Raw genomic sequence first — 25,753 nt, 5'->3', positions numbered from 1 at the left:
TACATGTCATCTGCTTGCAGGCATGTGTGCAAATTTAGGTCCAAAATCAGGCCAAGTCTTCTGAGTACTACATTTAATTCATTAGTGAATGGATTTAATTATGTGTTTTAATTGTTTATTGATGCATGGAGATATAAAGTACGATTTACAGTTTGTCAAAATTATACATTTTTAAATAAAGTCCCTTTTTAAAATCTGATAGCCTGCCACACTATTAGGTGTCAGCTTTTTATTTTAAAGGATTTGGAAGACAGTGACGGCTAAGCACCAGCGTGCTGGTCTACTCTGAAATGCCTGCTGAAATATATCTGTGGTTATTTTCCCTCAGGCTGAGATTCAGGAGGTTTATCTGTGAAGACATCATCGTTGTGTGAGCATTGAGCAACGCATGCCCTTCTACACATGCGCTACACAAAGGTCAAGTCAGTGTGTATTTGTGGCCAGCTGATAAATGCATCGCCTGGTCATACGATCACAGCAGATAGGATGAGGGAGGAGATCTTTCTACTTTCCTTTATTTTTTTCCACTGATTTCAAATTTTCTGTGGAAAACGGGGAACAAAAACAACAGCACAACAATAACAAATATATTTAACTGCAAGCAAACAACAGAGTAGTCTGAGTAATTTGAATCAGTATCTTTCAAACAGATCAACTGTAATAAAAATACTGAATCATAAATGATACACTGGAACTGGGTATAGAAATGTGCTGTACTGAAAGTGTTTATTGCATCCACTGTGTGCAGATCAACTGTTTTTAACTAGCAAGTATCTTAACTCAGCAACATTGAGACATATTTCCAGCCATCATAAGGACAAAATGAACTGTTTAAGGAAACAAGCTTTGTTAATAATCTGCTTTAAGAATTATCTGCTATTAAATAAAATGCTGAAGCATTCAGGTAATTATTCTGAACAGCTGCGTTGAGCCACAACTTCCATTGTCATTTGACTAAGATTTAAGAACACAAATACAGGGCATAAACCACAAGATCTGCCTCAGTCTCAGGTTTTGGTCAGCATCTAATAGGTCTTCTTCGGGGACTGTCTTGTTTAGCTTCATTTAGCTTCATCCATCTTCCAACTCTTTTCAACTCTGACCATCGTCCTGGTCACTTCTAAGGAGAAGCATCCTCACAGCATGATACTGCCACCACCATGTTGTGGAGAAAGTGTATTTATGTTTCCTGCCACATGTAGCGCTTTAATATGGAGGCCAAAAAGCTTGATTAACTGCAGCTTTTTTCCTTGCCACTCTTACATAAAGGTCATATTTTGCAGATTCTGCTAACTGAGGTGTGGACCTCTGCAGCTCCTCCTGGACCTCTGAGTTTATGCTCTGTTTAATGCTCCCCTTGTCTGATCTGTTAGTTTAAGTGGATACCCATGTGGGATGTGCAAAGTTCGTTTCAAAACCTAAACCCTTGTTTAAACGTCTCCACAGCTTTCCTCCTGACCCTTCTGTTGTGTTCCTCGGGCTTCATGATGATCTTTGTTCACTAATGTTCTCTAACAAACCTTTAAAAGCTTCACAGCACAGCTGTGTTTAATACTTTGGTTAAATTACACACAGGTATGTAACTCCATTAAGTAACTGACTTCTGGACGCATTTGGTTGTGTGAATTTTAGAGTAAAGGGAACTGACTGCAAATCAGTTTCAGATTTTTATCTGTAAAACAACTGAAAATCATTTATCATTTTGTTTCCACTTCACAATTGTGCGCTGACCAAATGTGGAAAAAATATTTAATAGTTAGGAATTCCTTTGCAGGTCATATATGAAAATGTTTTTCCTTTACCTAGGTGTGTCAATAATACTTTTGTCTGTTGTCCTTTTTCTATTTTATCAACCTAATACAACTATTTTTTAAATCAAATTTTATTGATATAATCACCATGTGCTTTGTGAAGCACCATGTAAAGTGAGTTTTGTGGAATTATTATAGCCACCTTCACTCTGAGGTTTGATCCTTCCTGTAGTTCTGCAGCGGTACAAATACATGAAAGAGGTTGGAGTTGATGTCATCTGATCTGGGAAGATATGAAGTCACAAGGAGGAGCTGAGCTATGTCCTTGAAACTGAGCTGTCTCCTTTTGGAGTGTGTGAACATGTTGTCTTTTGATGAGATGTTAATGATGTGTGAAATGTTCTCACAGTTTCAGACCTGCAGAACTATATCCCTGGTTAGACTGAGTTGTTGTAGCATTGTTCTTAAAAAAAATCTCTCACTGTCTACTCTTACTGCCCTTTCTTATCTTATCTTTCTTATCTTGTCTCATGATTTCCTCCAACAAAGAAAAGCAGGAAACAGTGCAGATAAAAACCCAGCTGAAATGATCTTTTTAACTGCAGTCTCTTTAAAGTTACTGAACAGCACACAGCCAGCTAAAATGACATTTGCATGTGTTGAATGGCACCAGATTGGTTGACTGATGTCCAAAGGAACTACAAAAATGAAAAAGCTAGAAACATTAGGTACTAAGATGTAAGAAAACTGCTTGTCTTTCTAAAGTAGGGTTTAGAAGCAGTGTAAAACACCAATGCAGATCAAAAACAGGTAAAGATGTTGAAAGGCAAATTTTATATGCTCTCCTAATTGCTGACTTCTAATTAGAGGTTTATCAGATTATTTTACAACTCACTTTGGAAAATGGCAGGAGAATTAGGGTAGTTTTTGCTAATATGAAAGTAGATTATGAAGCTTCTCTCTAACTAACGGGATAAACCAGATCCTGTTTACTGGTGTGTTTTTAGACTATGGTGGATTTCCTGCCACTCTGATGCTCAGGATATGAGAGTTTCCAAACACTCTTTAATGAAAAATATTTAAAGTCAGTGTTCAACCTTACCTCTGCGACCCAGGTCCTCATCAGCTCCCTCTGCGAGTCGGCCTGCTTGTAGTACAGGGTGAGCGTTTCGCGACAGGTGGGCAACGGGGTGCGCAGGCTGGCACAGTCGCGCACAGAGAAGCGCAATGTCACAAACATCCGTGGCGCTGATTGACGATAGAGGAAAGGTGTTGCCAGCCAGTTGTCCTGCTGACGGGGATTCTGATTGACATTACAGACCTCAAAGGTCCGTATGAGCTTCCCCCGGTCATCGAGGACGCTGACCTCGTCCCACTGAAAGAGACAGAAACAACACGCTAAGGAGGGAAGAAAGAAAAATCTGAACAAAAAAAGGCATATTTACAAAAGCTATTTCAAATGTAGGCCATTTCTGTATCCTTGCACAGAAGCCTTCCCTCTGTCTAATTAATCATGATTATAAAAACCAGTAAATAAACCACATGGGTCTTTCATTTAGCGCTTAGAACATGCTTTAAGTATTGGAGATAAAAACGAATGACCAAGAGATAACCTAATTAATTTCTGCATGTTTCCCCCTGAGCTAAATCCGTGAGATAAATTAAGCTTTAAATGTTCTGGTTCTGCAGTTTTTTCTCTATATTCCAACACAGGCATAAAATATTGCTTGTTTTGCAAATAACGCCTGAGATAGATGACATCCAACCAGCAAACCTAAAGCTAAATTTTAGCAGAGCTTTGGAGCTTTTTAGCTCAGACAATATTTTCTGACGCAACTATCCTGTATCATCACAGTGATAATTTAGCATTGAAGCTTGCTTACACTTGCAAACCAAAGTGAGAAACAAGATGCAGCTGATGAACCTGTATAGTAGTAAAATTTGAGGTCAAGGAAACATATATATCCAGTTTACTAAATCTATGCACACAAAATTGCAACAACAAATGCATCTAATTCAGGTGTTGTGCTGACTTGTGATTTCAGCGCAGAGCAGAGGGAATAGATCTAAATAGGGAAACAGAAGTTAACCAACACCAGGTTTCCAGACTGCTCATGTTGAGTAATATCATAATACTGGCTGCAGTTTTACCTGGATTGAACCCAACCTCAATGACTCTGATGAAGTCATTTGAGCATTTAAGTAGGCAATAAGTAATATTTTTGGATAGTCGCAACCCTTGGATCTTCATTTTGTCTTATATTTACAGTGCAAACACAACAGCAAAAAGGGAGAAGAAGAAAAACATGGCAACTCAATGTAAAGTCTTATTATTATTTTACAGCAGTTCTGAATTTTCTTTGTTTTGGTTGATTTTCCCATTCTCTGTCCAGATTTTTGAAGCTCATTTAAAAAAAACATTTTTTTTTCTCGGTGTTATTTAACCAGACTGAGCTGTGACTTTTTTTTAATTGATTTGTGTTTTTTATTACTCTTTCGTTGTCTTCTTCTATTGATTTACAGTAATTTTAAAATTAAAAAATGACGCTATAACCAAAAATCGGTTTTAAAAGTGCTAATAGATCAATTTGATATCAAAAAAATTTTTTTGGGTTAAATGTCAACTCTTACATTGCTATTAGATCAATATGTGTGCAGAGTTGTCCTCTGTGTCTCTGTGTTGCCCTGAAATGGACTGGCGACCTTTCCTCTCCCCCTCTACACAAGCTGAAACATTTTAGGTGTTAAGGGTGTACATACTTATGCAACTAGGGCGTTGTAGCATTTTATTTTCTAAATTTTTTCTGTAACAGATATGTCTGTTTGCCTGTTAAATTCCACACGATCAATTTCATATTGTTTTTTTTTTTAAATGTTTTGAAATCATCATTGTCTTTTACATAAAATATTAAAAATATGAACTTTAAACTGGGGTGTTTAGATTCTTTAAAAAGATTGTAGACCCATCAGGGATGCCTGTATGTAATATTTACACAGAAACCAGACACTAGCAGCCTCCTTTGAATCTCTAACTATGTCCTTCTCCTCTGGGTTGGTCGATGAGAAGATAAAAGCTTTGTTACAATGATGTCATCTGGTGGTTTGTGGATTTCTTCTGTGCAACCTCAACGTTGACGTTTTGGCTGTCCATTAATTTTTTATGGTTCTCTGACATTATGTAAATTGTTCCCTAAGGAAACAGTAATTAGACCCACAGCATGAATCATGCTGTGAGTAGCATTAAGTAGCATTTGTAGTTTTGTGGATATAATTTGAGTTTTCTAGTCATTGTCATAATTGTGTTATCATGTGTACTGTGTTAAATACAATCACATCCACCACACATGATGCAAACTGACAAAAAAGGAAACTAATTTAAATAAAATTATATGTAAAGCTAAATTTAATCTGGATACTGCTCCAGCCCATCAAAGCTCCTCAAATGGTTTTAAAGTGTTTTTGGCCAAGTGGGAGATAACAAACAACAGGCTACAAGCTTAATTTACAACTGCTTTTAAACCTGTGTAAAATAACAGTTAGCTGTATTAGCTTTAAAGAAGGCGGTAATTTACTGAACAAACCAAATTCATAGAATAATTCTCAAAACAAGGCTTTTCTTTCTTGTTTTATTTTACTAAGGTAATGACATAGTTCAAGTTAGAAGGTGCATAGCCCTTTTTAAACTGTCATTGTACTACATTATGTGATGCTTTGGCTGAAGCTGACTTGAATACTATGGATATTCTGGATTCATAATAGTATCAGTGGAAATGCTTATCAATGACTTAAAGCTCCCAATGATTATGTTGACCTGATATAATCAAGCATAAGCCATAATTTCTCCCTCATTATTGTTGCTTGAACACACTGAATAGTTCTGGAGCACTGTCCACACCTTTCATTAAATTACCGTAGAAATGGTCCAGCCTGCCTCCTGCCTGTGTTTGAGTCCTGCATTTCTCTAAACCATGACAACTTTACTTTTTAATGTTGATCAGAGTTAGAATAATAATTAAAAAGTTATAGAAATCCTATAAACCTCACTGTTAAGAGCTGCATCTTGTTATCACCAAGTCTCCATAATAACTATTAAAAAGTATGCTGACTGGCTGTTCCAAATTGATAGCAGAAATAAAGTTATTTTCTGCCATACCATCACAAATTTATATATCTAAAACCTACTAACACTAAATTTACTGGATACTTTGATCAGATGAGGATAAAATGTCCAAACACAACTGGTGGCTCTAGCTTAAAGCAATTGATGAAAATGTGAAAAACCTCCTTTTAAGCTCACTAGAAAGTATGGTAGAAGACCTGTCATACTGTGGGTCTGTCATTTTTTCAAAAAGCATGGGAACCTTGTTAAAGTGTACAGCATTACAACATCCTTAAAATACTAGGACATTTTAATAAATATAGCTCGGCCAGAAATCTGAAAATTGGTCTTCATTTGGTCTTTCAGCAGGAAAATGATCCAAAACATGGCCAAATTAACACAGAAATAGTTAATCTGAAACAAAATGTATTTTTCCATGGGCATCCCAGCCCTCAGATTTCAACCCTGTAGAGAATGTGTGGGGTGAGCTGAAGAGAAGAGATCATGAGAGGACCTGTAAGTCTGAATGATCTAAAGAGGATCTCCCTCTCTTTATGCTCCAACATTGTGAAATCTTAAGTATTAACAGTAGGAGTGTCAATAATTGTGGCGCTTGTAATTTTGTTAAAAACATTTTTTTCTTGATGTGGATTTTGTTCTGAACATTTCAGTTTGAATTGAGGCCAAACTGCTAAAAAAATAAAAGTATACTTTAAGCCTTTTTACATGATATAAATAGAAAAATAAAATGCATTCATTGTTGAAACTAGCAGTAGGGATAACGGAGAAAGCTGACTCTTTCTCAAATCCCAAAAAAGAGCAATAACATTACAAAACATGATGCCACCTGTTGGTCACCTTTGCTGCTGAAAAGTGAGGCTGTGGTTCCTTGTTGGTGTTTTTAAATATCAAGCTGACATTTTGACAGCTGAGACACATGACTCTCATTTATATTTACTGGGCTTTGTGACTGATTTCACTGCTTACTTACATGTTCATCGGCCCACATACACTATATTGCCAAAAGTATTTGTCTGTCTACCTCTACTTTTACATGAATTTTGATGACATCCTGTTCTTAATCTATTAGGTCCAATTTTTTGTTGGACCCACCGTTGCCAGCAATTGCAACTTTTCTGTAAACATCTTCCACGAGGTTTAGGGGTGTGTTCATAGTTAGACGAGAAAACCAGAACTGCAGCTTCCACTCTAATTCATCCCAAAGGTGTTCAAGAAGGTTGAGGTCAGGACTCTGTGCAGACCAGTCAAGTTTCTGCACACCAAACGTTATACGCCTGCAGCCATGGAAGTGATTGGAACACCCAAAATATTGAAAAGGTGGCGTGACCCAATTCTATTGGCTATATAGTGTACCTAAAGCAATTAGGTGGCAATATTAACGGAATCATGGGCTGTAAACGTTTATACAATCTGGCTTTTGATTTTTCTGCGCAATTATAGGAGATGAATCCTGCTCACCATCACAAGGAATTAATTAACAGTTTTCCTTTTCAGTCCAAACTGTTAGCTTCATAGCATAATTGCCTGAGTCATAGTTGATTTTCAGAAAACAAGAAAAACCCATTTTTCATCAAGCACATTATATCTTTTATTGATATTGTAACAGTAAGCCAGATATGACTTAAGGAATAATGCTATTTGGCAAACGAAATGTTTTCTTTATGCTCTATGCATAAGATTTATAAACAATAGGCATTTAAGGGTTTTATTTTTATACCTTTAAATATCCGGCATCAGTCCATTCAGAAGATATTAAAACATTTTTATGGAGAAATAATGAGCCACAAGCATTCAATTCTCTACAGCCTTCTATGCCATCTGTTTTCAATTTGATTAATATTTCAGGGAATTAAAGAGATTACACTGAAGAAATAATGACATAAAACTGCTATGTCCCAAAAGCATTTCTTTTTATTTTAATGGATGATACAGTGAAGATAATGCAAGTGATTTTCAAAGTGAATACTCCTCCAGTACAAAGGTAAGAGCAACAAGGACACCTCTAAAAAGACACGTTGATGTTGAATTTCTTTGAAAACATGGATCAAAATTCTGTTCATGCCCACCGTTAGTGGAAGGGAGGTGAAATGACAGACAAAATCCAATGTCAACAGAAGGAACTATTAAAAATCATGCATATTTTTGCAGTTTTACAATATATTTTGTACAATAAGTTGTAATTATATGATAGTAATACATATAATTAAAAAGTAAAAATAGACAAATATTTGGATCTGGAAGTGCCTTTTTATAATTGTTTTGCATTTGCATGCCTCCAGTTGTGTACCTGTGACAGGTGACTGAGTTTTATGCAAAAATAATCAGATTGTATTTTACTTTAGGAGGAATACATGCAGACGTGGATACAAAATTAGGCAAAAAAAATTAAAACAAGATGTGGCTTACTGTTTGTTTTAATCTGTTAATATTGTTTGGATCTTATCTTATCTTATCTTATCTTATCTTATCTTATCTTATCTTATCTTATCTTAACTCAGAGTGTGCAAACGTTGGTGCAGGTTTTAGTTTCACCAGTTACAGAGCTCAGTCCCTGCAGGAATAAAAAGGCTCTGATTTTATTGAGTGGCCCCAAGTGACAAGCAGAACCTTTTCTGGTTTAATTCAAAAGAATTATGTATTAGCCCCTGAGCATCATTATTCCCCTTACAAGAATGGAAAGAGGACAAAAGGTCCAAACAGCCAATGGGGGTGCATTGCCCATGTGTGATTCATGGTTTTGTACGTGTTACTCTATCTTGGCATGTTTAGGTCTGTTTCACTGTGGATCTGACAGTCAGTGAGGAGGAAAATCTTCATAACATCACACATCACAAAGTGATTTGGTATTTGGACCAGCTGGAGTAATGATATGATCAGTGAGCACATAAAAAGCGTCTAAGGCGCTGTCGGTCTACTAGAGTAAAAGGACAGAAATGTCTCTCCAAGGGTCTGAGTCACTGTTTTAGACAATGCAATGAGGAGGAGTCGGAGGCAGGAAACAACACAGTACACGGTCGGGTGGACGGATCCAGATGAAGAGGGTAGAGAAAAATTTGTAAATTGAAAAATGGGCACTGGTATGAGGTTTTCTGGGTTTGCATTTGCAGAAATTAGGTCGAGTTAGGCGATAATACATTGATACGGTATGGTATGCCTTTAAATAACACCTTTAAAATCTGCTGTAAAATGAAAACCAGCAAGCAAGTTGAAACTGAAAATGTTTTTTCCATCTTACAGATTTCTTGTGTTTTTTCTTCATGGTCACATTTAAACTTTTCAGATCTTGAAACAAATTTTAATACCAGATAACCTGAGTAAATACTAAAAGTAGTTTTTAAATGACGGTTTCATTTATGAAGGAAAAAAAGCCATCAGAACCAACCTGGCCCTATGGGAAACCTGTCCCTGAACCAAACTGGTTGTGCATATCATGTTTGGTGTGTGTTGAGGAGGACCCAAATGGCACCAGGACAGAGGCAGACGTATGATGGAGATCCGATTTAATGATGAAACTGAAAAGTCACAGAACCTGAGGGAAACACGAAGGAACCACAACACAAATAGCTGTGGATCCGTGCCATCAAGTGTTCGGCTCACTCTTCTTTGCAGCCACATTGGAAGGTTTATGAGTATTAAAAGCTTGTTTAAGGTCATGCTTCTTCATCTCAGTTGGCCTAGTCAAAGTCTGGACTTTGACTAGGCCACTCTGCCTATCAGTTTGTGGCATTCTCCTTCAGGATTTTTTGTGCTAGAAAGCAAAATTCAAGGTTAAATCAAAGCATTCAGGTCCTGAAACAGCAGACCAGTTCAGAACCATCATCCATCATGTTTGACTGCAGGTATAATGTTATTTTTCTGAAATGCTCTGTAGTTTTATATCAGAAATAACAGGGTCCATACCTTCCAAAAAGTCCACTTTTGTCTCGTCTCGTAAGTCCACACAATATTTTCCCATAATTCCTCGAAATCATGAAGAGGTTGATGGGCTTTCTGTACTTTTTGGTTAGCAGTGGTTTTGACCTTAAAACACCCCTAAAGAGGTAATTTGTGCAGTCTCTTTTTTACTGTCTCTGACTGTACTGTCATACAATTGACCTTAACTGAGGCATGTGAGGCCGTCCTGGATGAGTTGTTGACACACTTTTGTGGTAATGTCAGTTGGCCAGCCACTCCTGGGACTTTCTCATCCGTTCTTACGTTTCTTTAGATAAGAGCATGATGTGTTGCTTTTTGATGTCTTTTAGCCTACTTCATGTTATCAGTCAGGTTCTCTTTAAGTAAATTCTTGATTCTACAGGTTTGGTAGTAACCAAGTGTAGTTGATGAAATTTCACCTAAAAATCTGTTAAGTTAATCCATGATTTAACAATGGGATCCATTATATCAGATAGGATCACATTTGACCAGGTTAGTTTGCCCACAGCATGACAGGTCCTCTATCATACATTTCCTTTCTTTAACAAATTAAATCACCATTTAAAAATTCCATTTTGTATTTACTCAGGTTATCTTTGTGTAATTTAAAACGTACATTTAGTTACATTAACAGTAAACAATATCAAAAAAATGAAGACTGATTAACTCTAACTGGTAGAGAACAGCGTCTAGATTATTCCAGTGTGGGATAGCGTGCAAATAGACAGCATTCATAAACCCCATCCTCGTCCATTGCCCCTCACCCTTCCTACCCTTTTTCCTATTTTTTCTTGTCTCATTTTCCCTCTTTTATAAAAAAGGGGGAAAAAATGGGCCAAATTGGGGAGGAGGGGTGGATGAATCGTTGGAAAGGAAGTTACAAAAAACAGAAAAGGAGGAACATTCATCTTTGTGATTTAATTTGAAGCGAAATGCCGGAGAGCCACGCATGCTCTCCAGTGACAGAGGACAGGGAGGGGCAGGGCCTCTGACACGACACACAAACATCGAATTGAAGACAAAAATGAAGGCACATAATTACTTAAAGATTCATGCAAAAAGAAAATGCACGATGAGCAGAGAGTCAAAATAACTGGAGCAAAAAAAAAATGCAACTAAGGGAGAAAAGTTTCCGCTGATTTGGGGCCGAAAGTAAAAAAAAGGATCAAGATGATTGTGGGAGGACAGATGCAATGAGTGTGTGAAGAGCAATGGCAGGAAGGAGTTATACACATGGGGAGACAGTCAGTAGTAAGAGTATAAAAATAAGGAGCAGGAAAGAGTGCAGTGACTAATATCCACGGACCTGAAAACAAAAACAAAGCTGAGATGTGAAAAGAAAAGGGAGAACAGAGTTAAAAAGAACACACACACTCCATCCCTGATCCTCTGCTCGTCTCTTGGTCTGTCTTTCTACTTTTTTCAGCTCGATGCCCCCAGGTCAAATAACCATATCTCCATCTCAACAGCACTTGTCATCCAGGGACCGCTAAAGAAAAAAAAGAAAGAAAACTCAAGCTCATCCACGCACTTACTACCTCTCTCTCCAGCAGACATTCACACACAGTGATGGCCTCCTATTAGCAGCTCCCATCACGGTTCACAACTTCCTAAAACACATGAGGCCCTGTTTAATCAAACATCATGTTCAATTATGTCCCGACGCTGGAGGACAGACTGGGCCAATGCCGCCAGAAGGTAAAATTAGTGTAGAAGGAGATAAAAGGCTGATGTTAGTGACTGTGCCTCCCAGATGTCGGTTAGTTTCTGCTCTGCTTTACAGTCGGATCTTTCCGATCACTTTCGGTGGCTTCTTAGCGTGGCTTGATGCTCTTACTATACTATCTGAACATCTCTACACAGTCTGATATAGGGTCATTCTGCGCTGGAGGTCTGCTTCCTTATCCTTTTAAAATGAAATTTCACTCACAAGCGTCAAAGCGTCAGAACAATGTATACGTGTAATTATGAGCCATATTAGAACTGAGCCATAATCACTCACAGATGAATGAATTTAACTGACCCGGGAGTTGACCCTCGCACAGTCACGCAAGCACACACATAGCGAGCTGGAACCAGCATCCAAAGCCACGCACACACATTCAAAGTATTTATACCTCCTGAAGATTTTTCCCGTTTTGCCTAGTTACAATCACGGACCTCAGTGTCCTTTATTGGAGTTTATGTGATAGACCAACACAAAACGGTGCATAGCTGTGAAATACAATACGGGGTAGTAGAGCTGCAGGATATTAGTAAAACATGTGATGGGATTCAATAACATAACTGTTCCGATAAGGTTGTGCAATAAATCAACAAATATTTAAAGCATCAATGTTTTGTTAATAGCAAATGTAGACCCTTAGATAATGAGTAGTCTGTTCAGCTACTGGGTTGCTTGTGGCTTGCATCTCTTGTTTTCACTTTGAAATAATAATTTTATGACCCGATCACCTCACCCAATCTTTAGCTTTCAATACTTTTAATGCAGCAATAAACAGCAAGTGTCACCAAATAAATAACAGGCACAGAGAGCCTGAATGCAGGATTCTTAGATTCTTAATTAGCTCATTTGCAGCCTAAGAGGTTCCTATGTCATATCGCATACAGTGATGTTGTGATACTGATACATTTCTAAGATATTGTGCAGCCCTATGTGGTTATCAATTTATGTTCACATTAAAATCTAAAATGTGTGGCATGGATATGTACTCAGCCCACTTTACTCTAATACCTCTAAATAATAACAAGTGCAACCAACTGCCTCTATAAGTCACCTAATTAATCAATAGAGTCCACCTACTGTATTTGTAATTAAATATGAGTAAAAACACAGCTGTTATGCAAAGGCTTTAAACAGCTTTATAAAAAACAAACAACACAGCAGGAAGGTTGGGGAGAAGGTTGTGGGGAGGTTTAAAGCAGTGTTAGGTTATAAAACAATATTTATCCACAAGCTTTGGACGTTTTTGTTTATTCTGTCATCTAAAAGTATAACACAACTACAACCCTGTCAAAACATAGCTGTCCACCTGCACTAACGGGATGGGCAAGGAGAGCATTAATCAAGAAAGCAGCCAAGAGGCACATGGCAACTCTGGAGGAGCTACAGAGAACCACAGCTGTACAGGACAATTATATTTCAGCTGGGGACACCCAAAACAACTTTCACATTATTTACAGATCAACAGATCTTCGTATGATATCTACTTGGTGAGCTATCACTCACAGCATGATTTTTCAAACCAACTAAAGCCAACTGAACTTCTCCAGCTCCTTGGCAACTATTTAGAAGGTAAGTAAACATACCAGGTTGGTGGTAATGCACCATTTTGTTGTAAAGAGGGGGAAGAAGTAAACAAACATCAACAACAATCGGCTTCATGGGTTAAAATGGCCCAGTGAAAGGACCAAGATCTAATCCAGAGTTATAGGCGAAAACTCAACACTGATGTTCAAAGATGCTCTCCATTCAGCCTGACTGAGATTGAACCATCTCACAATGAAGAACAGGCAGAAACGTCAGTGTCCAAAAGTGCAAATCTGGGAAAACATAACTCAAAAGACTTGCAGCTGTAATTCCAGTGAAATGTGGTTTTAAAAACTGTTGAGCCATTGGGGGAAATACAAGGCACTCTAAGTTCAAACATTTAGAGAAGCTCTGGCTGGAAGACTCATGGTTCAGCCTGGGTATTTCTAACATAGATTAGGAGAAACAATAGAGAGATGAGGTGGGGCTTGCTATGGTTTCTCCCTGTAATGTCAGCGTTAAGCGATTTTCAAAATAATACCCCTGCCTCCAACCCATACCTATACGTTGGACATGCACATACCCGCCTTCTGCAATTATGACATTATTAGTAAAAAAAAATAGACAGATGGTCATGTAAAAGCTGGATTTGTATATCCTGGGAATGATCCTAAGGCTCTTTTGCCCTCATAAATGTAGCGTCACAGCAAAAGGGACAGTGCATAACGGCCTGAAAATCATTTTGTATTGAACAACTGTTTTGCAACACAGTTATTTGTTTCGTGCACCCAGTGGCCTTTTCAACGTGACCCGCTGTGCACCAGCACCAACAGCACTGAAAAGGATGTGAATGCAGTGGGAGAAAAATAAAAAGCAAGATGTTTGTGGGAGTTGGGGCTTCAGGTTTATGTCCATGTGTGAAGTTGTGAAACAAAAATTAACACCCCATGTGAAATGCTATAGTGACCATGAGTGTTTCTGATGCTCCAGAAATTTAGACTGTCAGTGTGTTAAGTCCTGTGTGTACTGCAGCTGTTTCAACAGAATCAATCCTTAGACCTGTTGATCAACAGAACATTTTCTATTCTTTCCCTGAAAAAAGATGTATTTTCTTTCTCTCTCTGTCTGATGCTATTTTTCCCGTGTTTCTTTTTTGTTTTGTTTTCATTTTGAAAAAGCTTATTGTGTCTGCAATTGTAAAACCAATGGCAGCAGTCAACCAAGTCTGTAAACTGAACTCTTACTGTCTCCATTCTTCCCAGAAAAAGAAAATGTGCTCTTACAAAAAAAATAATCTACTGCCTGGATGAAAGGAAGACCTCTATCCTTTGAGTAACAATACAATATTATTCATATAGAGGCTAAAATTGCAGATTTCTTTGGCCTATTCTGATTTTTGTAATGTTCCAACCTGATGATTCAGATCCCATTCACTTATCCATCCATTTTCTATACCCGCTTTTTCCATTTAGAGTCACGGCGGAGCTGTTGCCTATCTCCAGCAGTCTACAGCGGAGAGGCAGGGTACGCCCTGGACAGGTCACCAGTCCATCGCAGGGAAACACCGAGACACACAGGACAAGGTACACTACATACTGAAATACTGGTACATACTGAGATGATGTCAGTTGCAAAATGTGCCTATTTTCTTCTTTCTTGTCTTTCTCGTCTTTGCTTCCTACTCTTTTTGACCTTTAGCATTTTGGCCAATGTCTTTTGTGTCCAGTGTGAGCATCTGCTGCCCTGAGACTGTCCAGCTGGATAAATATTTCATTAGCATGAAAAATGCAAGTTTAAAACAATGGGATATAGTAGTCAACATTTATTGCTCTTCAAACAGTCCTTTGTGATAAATATTGCACACACTGGTTTGCGATGACAATATATTTGCAATATACTGTGCAGCCCAACTTCTAACTGAATTAGTTTGCTAATCCATTTGTTTGTTTAGTCACTATACAAACAAACAAGGAAAATAAAATACAGATTGATACTAAAAATTCTATCCCATGACTCAATTTACATTTCCCCTTGTTTGCACATTAAACATCACACTAATTAAGCTAAAACTGACTTTTTAAAGTGGTGAATTATTCAGACTTGTAGAGGAATCAGCCTCTCCAACTTTGTATGGCTCCTCTGGGCCAAATTCACAATGTTACTGCATTCACAAAATATATGCAAACCAGAGTTTGTGCATACATCTAATCCTCAAACTGCACATAAAGAAATATCTACTCCTATTCCGAGGTGTGTCTCATTCTTGTCATGACCTGAAATGCTCAGTGAGGAAATATTTTTATCTATCTTTTAGATCATCTCTGTGTCTGCTTTGTTTGTGGCTGAGGAGAAGACAACTATAACCTGATGCAAACCTACATATTTGTATTTTATTTTGGATCAATGTTATTATCATATTGGTCAAGGCCTACTTTGAGTAATTTTAAGCATCAAAACAAAGTTTTATTGTAACTTCGTATTTCTCTGACATGCTTGCTTCGGCTCAAAAAAAAGGATTTGATGGCATTAAGTAAATATAGGTAAGGCTATGTTCACACTGCAGGCAAATGCGACCCGAATCTGACGTTTTTGACCGAATGTGACCCATATCCAACTTTTTTTATGGCAGGCAGAATGGCCCAATTCCGATCTTTTCCCCTTTCAAAAAATCCAATTTGCACCACTTTCAAATGTGGTCCTAAATCAGATACGTATCCGATTTAGGACCACATTTTTAAGTTTTCAAAGCGTCCGCAGTCTGAAAGCAATTCATCGGACTTTAACATCATTCTTCTGGCTCCGACTACGCATCCACACAGACTTCTCTATAGAAGTAGCAGTCACTGCTCCACAAAAGGCCATTGTAATTAGGTGTGCTCTTTTACTTCTTACCTTTCTTCGTCTTTTTATAATGTGCTGATAGTATTGTTGGTTCCCAACAACCTAATAATAACACAGAGACGCCGTCTACATTCTCCTTCTGTGATGCGGGTCGCTTTTGTGTGTGAACCGTCCCTACTGAAGTCAAATGGCGGTCGCATTTCATTTTACTTTGAACAAAAAATATTGGATTTCAGCAAAAAAGTCAGAATTGAGCATCAAGATCTGCAGTGTGAACGTGGCCTTAGACATGGAGCTGCAGCAGCCAATACAGTGTCTCTTTTACTGCAAATGTCATTGTAAGGGATGAAAACAGACTGATGGAAAGCAATATTGTTTTGTCACTTTGACATTTTTCGGATCAAAAAATGTGCATGGCCTGTAGAAATATAGAAACAGGTCCTGAATTATAAAAACAAGTCATCCAAAATACAACCGTACAGCTTGCGGACTACTACTATGAGGGCGGCTGACATAAACTCCCAGATTTTACATCAACAGGTATTGAGATTGGTTTAAACAGCCTTAATAATAACCCAACACTTAAATCACATATTTGTGTGCAGCCCACTTGACTGGCCTTCAAACACAGCAGCTTCTAAACCCCAAAACCTAGAAGCCACATTTGCAGATCAGGTCCCTGCTTACCCCAGTGTCCGGATAGGTGGTCCAGCCCAGCTCTGAGGTAGTTTCTGTTGTGTCCAGCAGCATCACTGGGATTTGGAAAAAGCAGAAAAAACAGAGACAGGGAGTGAGAAAACTGACAATATCTACAGCTTTCGATTTAAAATAATTGCTTGAGGCTTGAAAGTTTCACGGAGGAACAGCTTGAGCACTGAAATAAGATAGAGAACTGTGAAACAGAATCAATAATTAAAGGTTCGAGAACAGCACCCTGTGGGATTCTATGTTCCAATCAAGATCTTAAACTCGGCTTCAAAACATTAATTATTCTTTTTAAAGAATCCTTTTAGATTAAGAGTTTTTGTGAAATATCCCAAGTCACTGCATAGTTTGAGTAACTTCACCAGATTTTGTCCACATTTCGTTTTGGTATTTTTTCTTTTCCATGGAGTGAAATCGGGGCAATCTCCAGCTGCCTGCATCTGTCAAACCCGATAATCAATTCTGAGCGATGATGCATTTTGGCACCGAGTTCGGGGGTTTAGGAAATTAAACTGACTGACCTGCTGGGGCAACGTAATTACTCGTCAAATTTCCAAGATTAAAAATGCAGTGACAGCTACTGTTACGTGTTTATAGAAGCTTTAAGTTTTTAGGTGAACCCTTTATTTTTACTATGCTGAATTAAAATGCTCAGTGTTCATCTTTTGCTGCATTTCTTAAGATATTTCCTCATTCCCTCCAATCTAGAGAGAACTAGAATGAGACAATACTTTTGTGCTTGAGTGTGTTTTCCCATAAATTTGCTTTTTGGGGTTTAAGTGCTTTGAAAAAGCAAACTGGCAAAGAAATTACACACACTCTCTCACACACACTCACTCACTCGCTCCCTCTCACAGAGTGACTTTAATGCTGAGTGCTGCATGCTGACACATGGCAGCTTCCCACACAGAACCGAAGCCCTTGAATTTTCCATTAGTATTCCGAAACTGTGGTGGTTGCTCTTCATTCAGTTTGGCACAGCCTGCCCTGGAGACTGAATGTACGCCAAAGTTTTGTCGTTGACACAGAGGTGGCGCATGCATCAGATTTCAGGGCTGCAAGCCTGCGCACATGGAGCTAATGGAGGAAAAAACACAGAGAGCACTAATCACCTAAAGAGCTCCAGACATATTTACAGACGAGACACTGTGGGAGGAAAGAACCATCATCCTCTCTTTACAAATGAATAATCCCACTCATTGTTGGTATCTTTTTTATTATTTAATTTCCATTTAATATCACTCAGTTGCTTACTAGAGAATATAAAGGTCTCTTTTTCTCTCTCTGAGTCAAACAAAGACAGAGTCATGCTACCTTCTGAATGTGCATGCAGGCTGAGATTTTTAAAAGTATGCCAGCCCACCAAAACAAAAGTGACCCACAGAGAACGACAGATAGATGTTGAGACCTGGAAATGCAGAGAGACATGCACTAAAATCTGCTGCCAGTCTTAATAAATCAAACAAAAAAAAGAACACAATATCTCTTGTCGCCCCTGACAGATATCGCTGTTCTCTGGCTGTTCTGTAAAGCTTTTTTTTTTTCAGGATTAAACTCACAGATGGAGAACCCACAAATCTGTCCTGCAAGCCTACATTCCTCAGTGGGTCTGTCTGATTTCAGCCACCGGCTTGTCTTTTTGTCTGTCTCATTAAAGTCACAGATTTTCCATGGATGTCCTCCAGAATTTGAGGTTATACAAGCTGCATCAGCTGCAGGAATACAAATGGACTGTGACGTTTTTTAGGTTTGTGAAGCACAAATAGTTTCACCCAACAAACTTGGTGAGAGGAGCTGAAGATGCAAACCCACATAAAACAAAGGTCTTATAACTGACAAATCTTTTTTTCAATTATTTTGTTAAGGACAGAAGCTGCATGCTAAATTCAAGTCCTACAATTCCACTTTTGTCACCTGACAGTCACAAACCTTTGTATTTTATTGGATTTTGTGTCATAAACGTGGACAATTGTGGAGTAGGAGGGAAAAAATTTTAAAAACACAAATCTGAAAAGTTGGGCATGCACTCGTATTGAGCACCCTTTATACTGATACCTCTAAATAAAATTCAGTGCAACTAACTGGCTCTAGAGGCCCATTTTAACTCTAGAGGAGGTGCAGAAATCCACAGCTGGTCTTTTAATTTCACGACAATGAATAGTGCACCTCATAAATCTATCTTTTATGGGAGAGTGGATCTGTTTGTGAAAGAAAGCCAAAAGCAGTCATCAAATGTTTGCAGTTTCTGGTCAGATGAGACCAACCCTGAACTTTTTGCCCTTTTTGGAAAGCGCCAAATGTGGCAGAAAATAAAAGCTCCTGAACACACCATCCCCACAGAAGCATGGTGGTGGCATCGGTATGCAATGGTAGAATGCAATCATTCAGCAGGGACTGGGAAGCTTGACAGAATTGACGGGAGGATGGATGGAGCTAAATCCAGGGCAAACCTGAAAACAATCTGATAGAACCTGCAAAACACTGGAGACTTGGACTGAGGTTCACCTTCCAGCAGGACAACAACCCTAAACATAAAGCCATGACTATAATGGTATGGTTTAATATCAAAGCATAATTATGTATTGGAATGTCCCAGTCAAAGTTCAGATTTAAATCCATTTGAGAATTTGTGAAAAGAGTTAAACAATTATGTTTACAGGCACTCCCCGTTCAATATGACTGTGCTGGAGCATTTTTGCTAACAACACTGTATTGTACAAGTTCAGAGCAGGTAAGCATACCCCAATATATTGGTCTAATTCAGGGGTAACAGAGTGACATGGGAGAGAATCCAAAATGAAAAATACTTTTCAGATTTTGTTTCCATCCATCAATTGTCTTCTGCTTATCTGAGATTGGGTCGCTGGGGCAACAGGTCCAGGTGGAAAAGTCAGACATCCCTCTCCCCAACAACTTTCTCCAGCTCATTCTGGGAGGTATACCCATACCAGACAGGATACATAGTCCTTCCAATGAGTTCTGGGTCTTTCCTCTGGTTTCCTGCCTGTGGGACATGCCCAGAACTCCTCCGAAGGGAGGCACCCAGGGGGCATCCTAATCAGATGCCCGAGGCACCTCAGCCGACTCCTTTCGATGTGAATGAGCGGCTGCTCTACTTTAAGCTCCCTTTGAATGCCGGAACTCCTCACCCTATAACTAAGGCTGAGTCCAGCTAAAAAAAAAGGGTTTTCCTATAGTTTGAGGAGATCATGTGACAAACTGTGCAAAAGTTCCAGGGGCAATGAATTCTTTTACAAGGGTCTCTGTTACAAAACTCAATGTTTGAACCACATAGGCTCACAGATCATGTGCTGTGACCTTATTAAGCATCCAACTTTTTTACATCAGACAAAACACACACAAACACACACACACACATAAATAGTTCAAATGTGTCATTGCCAATTTATTTAGCCATCCTCCTTGAGCACAGTCATGCATAAATAACACGCAGCAAACAGTTTTGGCATGAATATTCATGTGCCTGCTATTTAGTCTCTTGTTGTGGGGACCAGAGTCCTCACGTCACTTCTGCTCTTTTTCTGTGACAAACCTGTACACAAGGATTACATGGAGGAGAGTTCAAACAGCATCATGCGTGTCTCACTGTGTGACTTAAACGTGCTGAATAATTCACCACAACATGCTGAGATAAGCGCCGGTCGAACACATTTTAAAAAATACTTGGGGAAATCACTGCTCGGGTGGGCATGCGAGAATAGAAAGGGGGCGTTCAGACGTTCATGCTGTCATAAAAGCTCCTTTATTTAACTCTCTGTTTGCACCAGAGTATCTCTGCAGACGTCCATCTGAGGGACGAAACACTCAAAGTTTGTCCCCAGCAGTTTGAGGAACCGCTGAGTCTGTAGTCTCCACCTGAGTGCCGGGTTAATGCACGGAGGCCTCTTGCAGCTTCTTGCTCCACTCTCTCTTGTTGAGAAAGTTTTCTACATCCACCCCGCCCTCCTTGTCTGCTCTCCGCTTTTTGTGTATTATTCATCTGAAAAGTGACAGCAGGGCATCTCTGAACATAAAGGAGGGAGATAACGCTCTGCTCCATTATTGATGTTGGATTTGTTGGGAAGGTATTTTGATATCCAAGGCAAATTAAAATAGGATACAATAGAGTAGAAAAGGCCTCTTTATGAAAGGAAAGAGTGATATGATTGTGCTTGTGCATTTGTTTTCTCCTTTCTTACTGCGCATGCCGTGGGTGTAAAATGCTCATTTCTCTTGTTGCAGGGGTGACCTGCATTACTTTCTGGCTGTCCCCTCTGCCTCTGGAGTGTGCACTTCAGCTGAATGACCCCCTCTCTGGTCTCTCCACTCATGTTTCTGTGCCCAACACTTTTCCCTCTCAGTGCGGCCATGCATGCACCGACACCCTCTTCTGTGCTAAGTGTTGTTCTGTCGCCCATGTTACACCTCTTGACAGCAGATGTAGGCTACTTTAAAGCACACTTTTCCAGAGCTCCGCCAGGTGCTCAGTAAAGGATTTCGCTGTTAGTATTTCACGAACACAAAACGAGAGATGTGAGTTTGAATCATCCCTCAGTATCAAAGTAAAAAGAAGAGCGAACAGAAACACATGGTGCCATTTGAAAGCGTTCACAACCGTTGGACTTTTGTCAGCTTACAGCCACAAAGTTCAGTCTGTTTCATTGAAATTTTACTGTGAAGTGGAGCTAAAACTGTTTTTAACGTCTAACTTTTAACGTCAGTGTGTATTACTGTTTAACCCCCTTTAGTCAATACTTTGTCCATTTTGCTGCATTTACAGCTGGCAGTATTTTTAAGTATGTCTCTACCAGCTTTGCCAATGTTTTTTTTGTGACAATTATTCTTTGCAAAATTGGTCAAGCTTACTCAGATTGAATGAACAGTGTCTGTGAATATAAGTTTTCAAGTCTTGCTGCAGATTTGTAATTGGATTTGGGTCTGGACTTTAACTAGGCCATTCTAACACATTGATATGCTTTGGTTTAAACCAATTCATTGTAGCTCTGGCCCTGTCTGTAGCTCCATCCATCGTCTCATCAATTTTGATCAGCTTTTCTGACCTGCTCAAGAAAGGTATCCCCACTGCATTAAGCTGCCTCTACCTATTATTATAACTACTTTCCATTGCTGGGATGGTGATGATGGTGATCAGGGTGATATGGAGTGCTAGTTTTCTCCCACATAAAGCGATTTGCCTGCAGGCCAAAGTATTATATTTAATCCAACAATAGTACCTTCTTCCATATGCTTGCTGTGTTCCCTACAAGGCCTGTGGCAAACTGCAAATAGGATTTATTGTGGCTTTCTTTCAACAATGTGTTTCTTCTTGCTATTTGTCTACAAAGACCAGATTTTGCTAGTTGTTTTGAGGACATATTCTCCCACTTGGGATGTGGATATCAGCAGGTCCTGCAGGGTTACCATGGGTCTCTTTGCAGCTACTCTTATTAATGGCTTTGTTGTTTCTACTTGATTTTAATCAGGACTATCACTGTAAAGGGGGTTGTATACAATATATTTTAGTTTTTTGATTCTTAAATGTTGGACAATGTTGAAATGTTTGAAGGTCAATGAAATTTTATAAAACTTTGGCAAGATTTGTTTATTATTATTGTTTTTAAACATTCAGTTATTCTCTCTCTCTTGCAAGCTGTATAGAAAAGAAGGTTTTGCATGGATTTCTGTAGCTTCTGTAGCTATAGTGGTCCCAAGGTTAATGTTTAACCTTGAGACAACTTTTGTCCACTGACTCCTATTACAGTCACCTATTTCTGATATACGGTCTTCCTCACGACTTGCAATTGTTTTGCCATAAATACTTTATTAATCTAAGACTCTACTTTTAAAATAAAGGGAAAAATTCATTTTAGGTGGGATGCCTCCCTCATTCACAAGGGACAGCACACATCAGATAAGCATTCAAAGGAGTTCTTATTTTCTTACCTTGCAAAGTCAATGGCTATAAAAAAGAAAAAGGCTTGAATACAACAAAGTAGTATCCAAGTGTGATGTGAAAGTCGTATTTATTTATTGTGAAATTCAAATCGTCAAAGGCGACAAAATACATGAGAAAAATGCCAAAAAAAGAAAATGTGATAACTTTCACATGTATGGTTCAGTCTGGGGTCATTGAAAATGTTTGGTGCATTGAAAGCCCAAACAAAAACCTTAATATTTTTAGCACTTTTATAAAAGGAACCACTTTGGCTGAAGGGTAAGGCTAAGGTGCCTCAAGGGTTAAATATCTCCACAACGTTCTCACTGACCTGAGCGCTGTGTTCCTTGGTCTTCATGATGCTGTTTGTTCATTGGTGTTCTCTAACTAACCTCTGAGACCTTCACAAAACAGCTGGATTTATACTGACATTAAATTACACACAAGTGAACTATTTACTGACTAGCTAACCTCCTATTATTGATTAATACACAGAATTTCAGATCAAAGAGGCCTGACTGCAAATGTACATCACATATTTTTAGATTTTTATTTGTAAACGTTTTGAGTTTTCTTCCGCCTTTAGGATTATGTGTTACTTTGTATAAAATCCAAATAAAATACACCAAAGTTTGTGGTTGCAATGTGACAAAATGTGAAAAAGTTAAAGGGAATGAATAGTTTTGGGAGGCACTGTATGCTGACACACTTTTGCAAAATGGTCCCACAGTGTTGGCAAATACTTTTAAAGAGTATTCAGATTGTGTTTTGTCTTTTGTCCACTCATCCCCTTGTTCCCACCCATGCTTTATACGCTCCAGATGCTACCACCCACAGACAATTGGCGAAGAACAAGGCCTGCGCTAAACCTCTATTACAAACAACCACAGTGAGAGTGATACGCCAAGACAGAAAGGGAGGAGGAGGAGAAGCAGGGCAGGGGATTAACATGAATCCAGAAATAAGCATGCACATGTCAAAGAGAGTTATCAAAAACCTCTGCAGCGGTTAAAGCTGAAAGAAATTGCAGCTGCAAAAATACTGTATTTAAGCCAAGGAAGATGACAGAGTAAATCTCCAAAGAAACGCTGAGCAGGTAGCAACAGGCAGTGGAGGGGAGGACTCACAAAAACTGACTGCTTGATTACAAGATGTTCATTATCTGTCTGGGAAGAGGGTTTTTAGGTATTTGGAAATCACCTTTTTGGTGTTAAAATATTATCTTGTGTCTGTGAAACTTTTATCTTTGGATTTTTTACAAATCTACCGAAAGGGATGTATAGCAAAAATGTCTTAGAGACAGACTGATGTTTGAAATTAGTACTTTGCTGATTTAAATCATAAACCTAGGTTATTTTCTGAGCTGAGACATTTTATGACAGATTTATTCAGAGTTAATGGACTTAACAATCAAAAATATAATTCCTCTGAAAATGATAAATCGCTGTAAAGAGAAGGACATAAACAAGTAGCCAAATCCTAAAGATAAACTTCAAAATATCATCAGAAAATCTGGAAAATTATTCATTAAGACCAGTCAAAATAAAAGACTATAACACAGCCTGCATCCTCAGAAGAATAACAATTAGAAATCAGGGAAAAGCTAGCCTATATAGTGCTGTGAAAGTATTTCACCTTTATAGATGTTTTCTGCTTTTAAATTCTTGTCACACATACAATGTTTCAGATCACCAACCTAATTTTATTATTAGACAAAGATAACCTGAGTAAATGCAAAAAGCAGTTTTCAAAAGGTGATTTAATTTATTAAGACAAATAGCTATCCAAACCAGCCTATGCCATAAAGTATTTGCCGTTTAGGTTGATCATCTGGTTGTGCATCACTGAAGATGAGTCTTTTTAATCACTGTGGAAGAATTTTATCACACTCTTCCTTACAGAATTGTTTTCAATTAGCCCCATTGGAGAGTTTTAGACAATATACAGCCGGTTTAAGGTCCTGGCACAGCATTTTAACCAAATTTAAGTACACATTTTGACCAGGCCGCCTTAAGACCTTTGATTTTTTTTTTTTTTTTGGAGATGTCAACCTGCTGGTTTGCTTTGCATCATTCTACTGCTGCATAACCCAAGTGTTTTGAGCTCAAGGTCTCAAATTGAGTTGCTGGACATTGCAGGATTTTCTGAGAGAGTACAACATTCATGGTTTTGTCAATTGAGGAAAGTTGTCTAGGTTCCTGAGGCAAGCAGGCAAAGCAGTCTCAGATCATCACACTACCACCACCATGTTTGACCGAAGGAATGATAATCCTTCTTTAGTTTTATCCCAGATGTCATAGGATGCACATGCAAAAAAGTTCCACTATTGTCTTATCAGTCCACATAATATTCTTCTACCAATTTTAGGGTTCATCAAGATGCGTTTTGCCAGATGTAAGACAGTCCTTGTGTCTTATTTGTTTCAACTGAGGCGAATGAGGCTCAAGGTGTTGAGATGTTATTTTTTAAGTGTTGTTCAGATTTTTTGTGCTACCTTGATGAGTTCTCGATGCCCTTTTGGAATAGTTTTTTATAGGCCAGCACATCCTGGGAAGGTTCTGTATTCTCCTCATTTACAAATAATGGCTCTCAACACAAAGCTTTAGAAATAGCTTTGTGACCCATTCCAGATCAAAAACTGTCAGCTAATTTGTTTTTAATCTTGCCCTGCATTTATTTAATTCAGGAAGTGATGTGTTGCTTTTTGAGATATTTTAGCCTACTTCATGCTGTTGAACAGGTTCTATTGAGGTGATTTTCTGTCCAGAGACCTGATAGTACTCAGGCATAGGTGCAGATAGAAAAACTGAAGAAACAAATTTGGCTAATCAAAGTTAATGTGTGATTTACACACACACACACACACACATATATATATATACAGGGGTTGGACAATGAAACTGAAACACCTGTCATTTTAGTGTGGGAGGTTTCATGGCTAAATTGGACCAGCCTGGTAGCCAGTCTTCATAGATTGCACATTGCACCATTAAGAGCAGAGTGTGAAGGTTCAATTAGCAGGGTAAGAGCACAGTTTTGCTCAAAATATTGAAATGCACACAACATTATGGGTGACATACCAGAGTTCAAAAGAGGACAAATTGTTGGTGCACGTCTTGCTGGCACATCTGTGACCAAGACAGCAAGTCTTTGTGATGTATCAAGAGCCACGGTATCCAGGGTAATGTCAGCATACCACCAAGAAGGACGAACCACATCCAACAGGATTAACTGTG

The 25,753-nt window shown here is 38.6% G+C and overlaps 1 protein-coding gene across 1 annotated transcript in view; it reads right to left on the bottom strand.

The window, feature by feature from the left end:
* The window catches only part of ephb6 (eph receptor B6), a 76,265-nt gene that overhangs the window by 35,860 nt on the left and 14,652 nt on the right, over positions 1–25,753 (bottom strand). Inside the window, exons 2-3 of the mRNA XM_047360856.1 lie at positions 16,565–16,629; positions 2,854–3,126 (exon numbers count right to left, since the gene is read on the bottom strand). Coding sequence (XP_047216812.1) covers positions 2,854–3,126; positions 16,565–16,629 — 338 coding nt within the window. The remainder of the gene's footprint in view (positions 1–2,853; positions 3,127–16,564; positions 16,630–25,753) is intronic.

This window comes from Girardinichthys multiradiatus, chromosome 3, assembly GCF_021462225.1.
Source record: "Girardinichthys multiradiatus isolate DD_20200921_A chromosome 3, DD_fGirMul_XY1, whole genome shotgun sequence".
In the NCBI taxonomy this organism is placed as follows: Eukaryota; Metazoa; Chordata; class Actinopteri; order Cyprinodontiformes; family Goodeidae; genus Girardinichthys; species Girardinichthys multiradiatus.
This window is presented reverse-complemented; position numbering and strand designations above follow the sequence as displayed.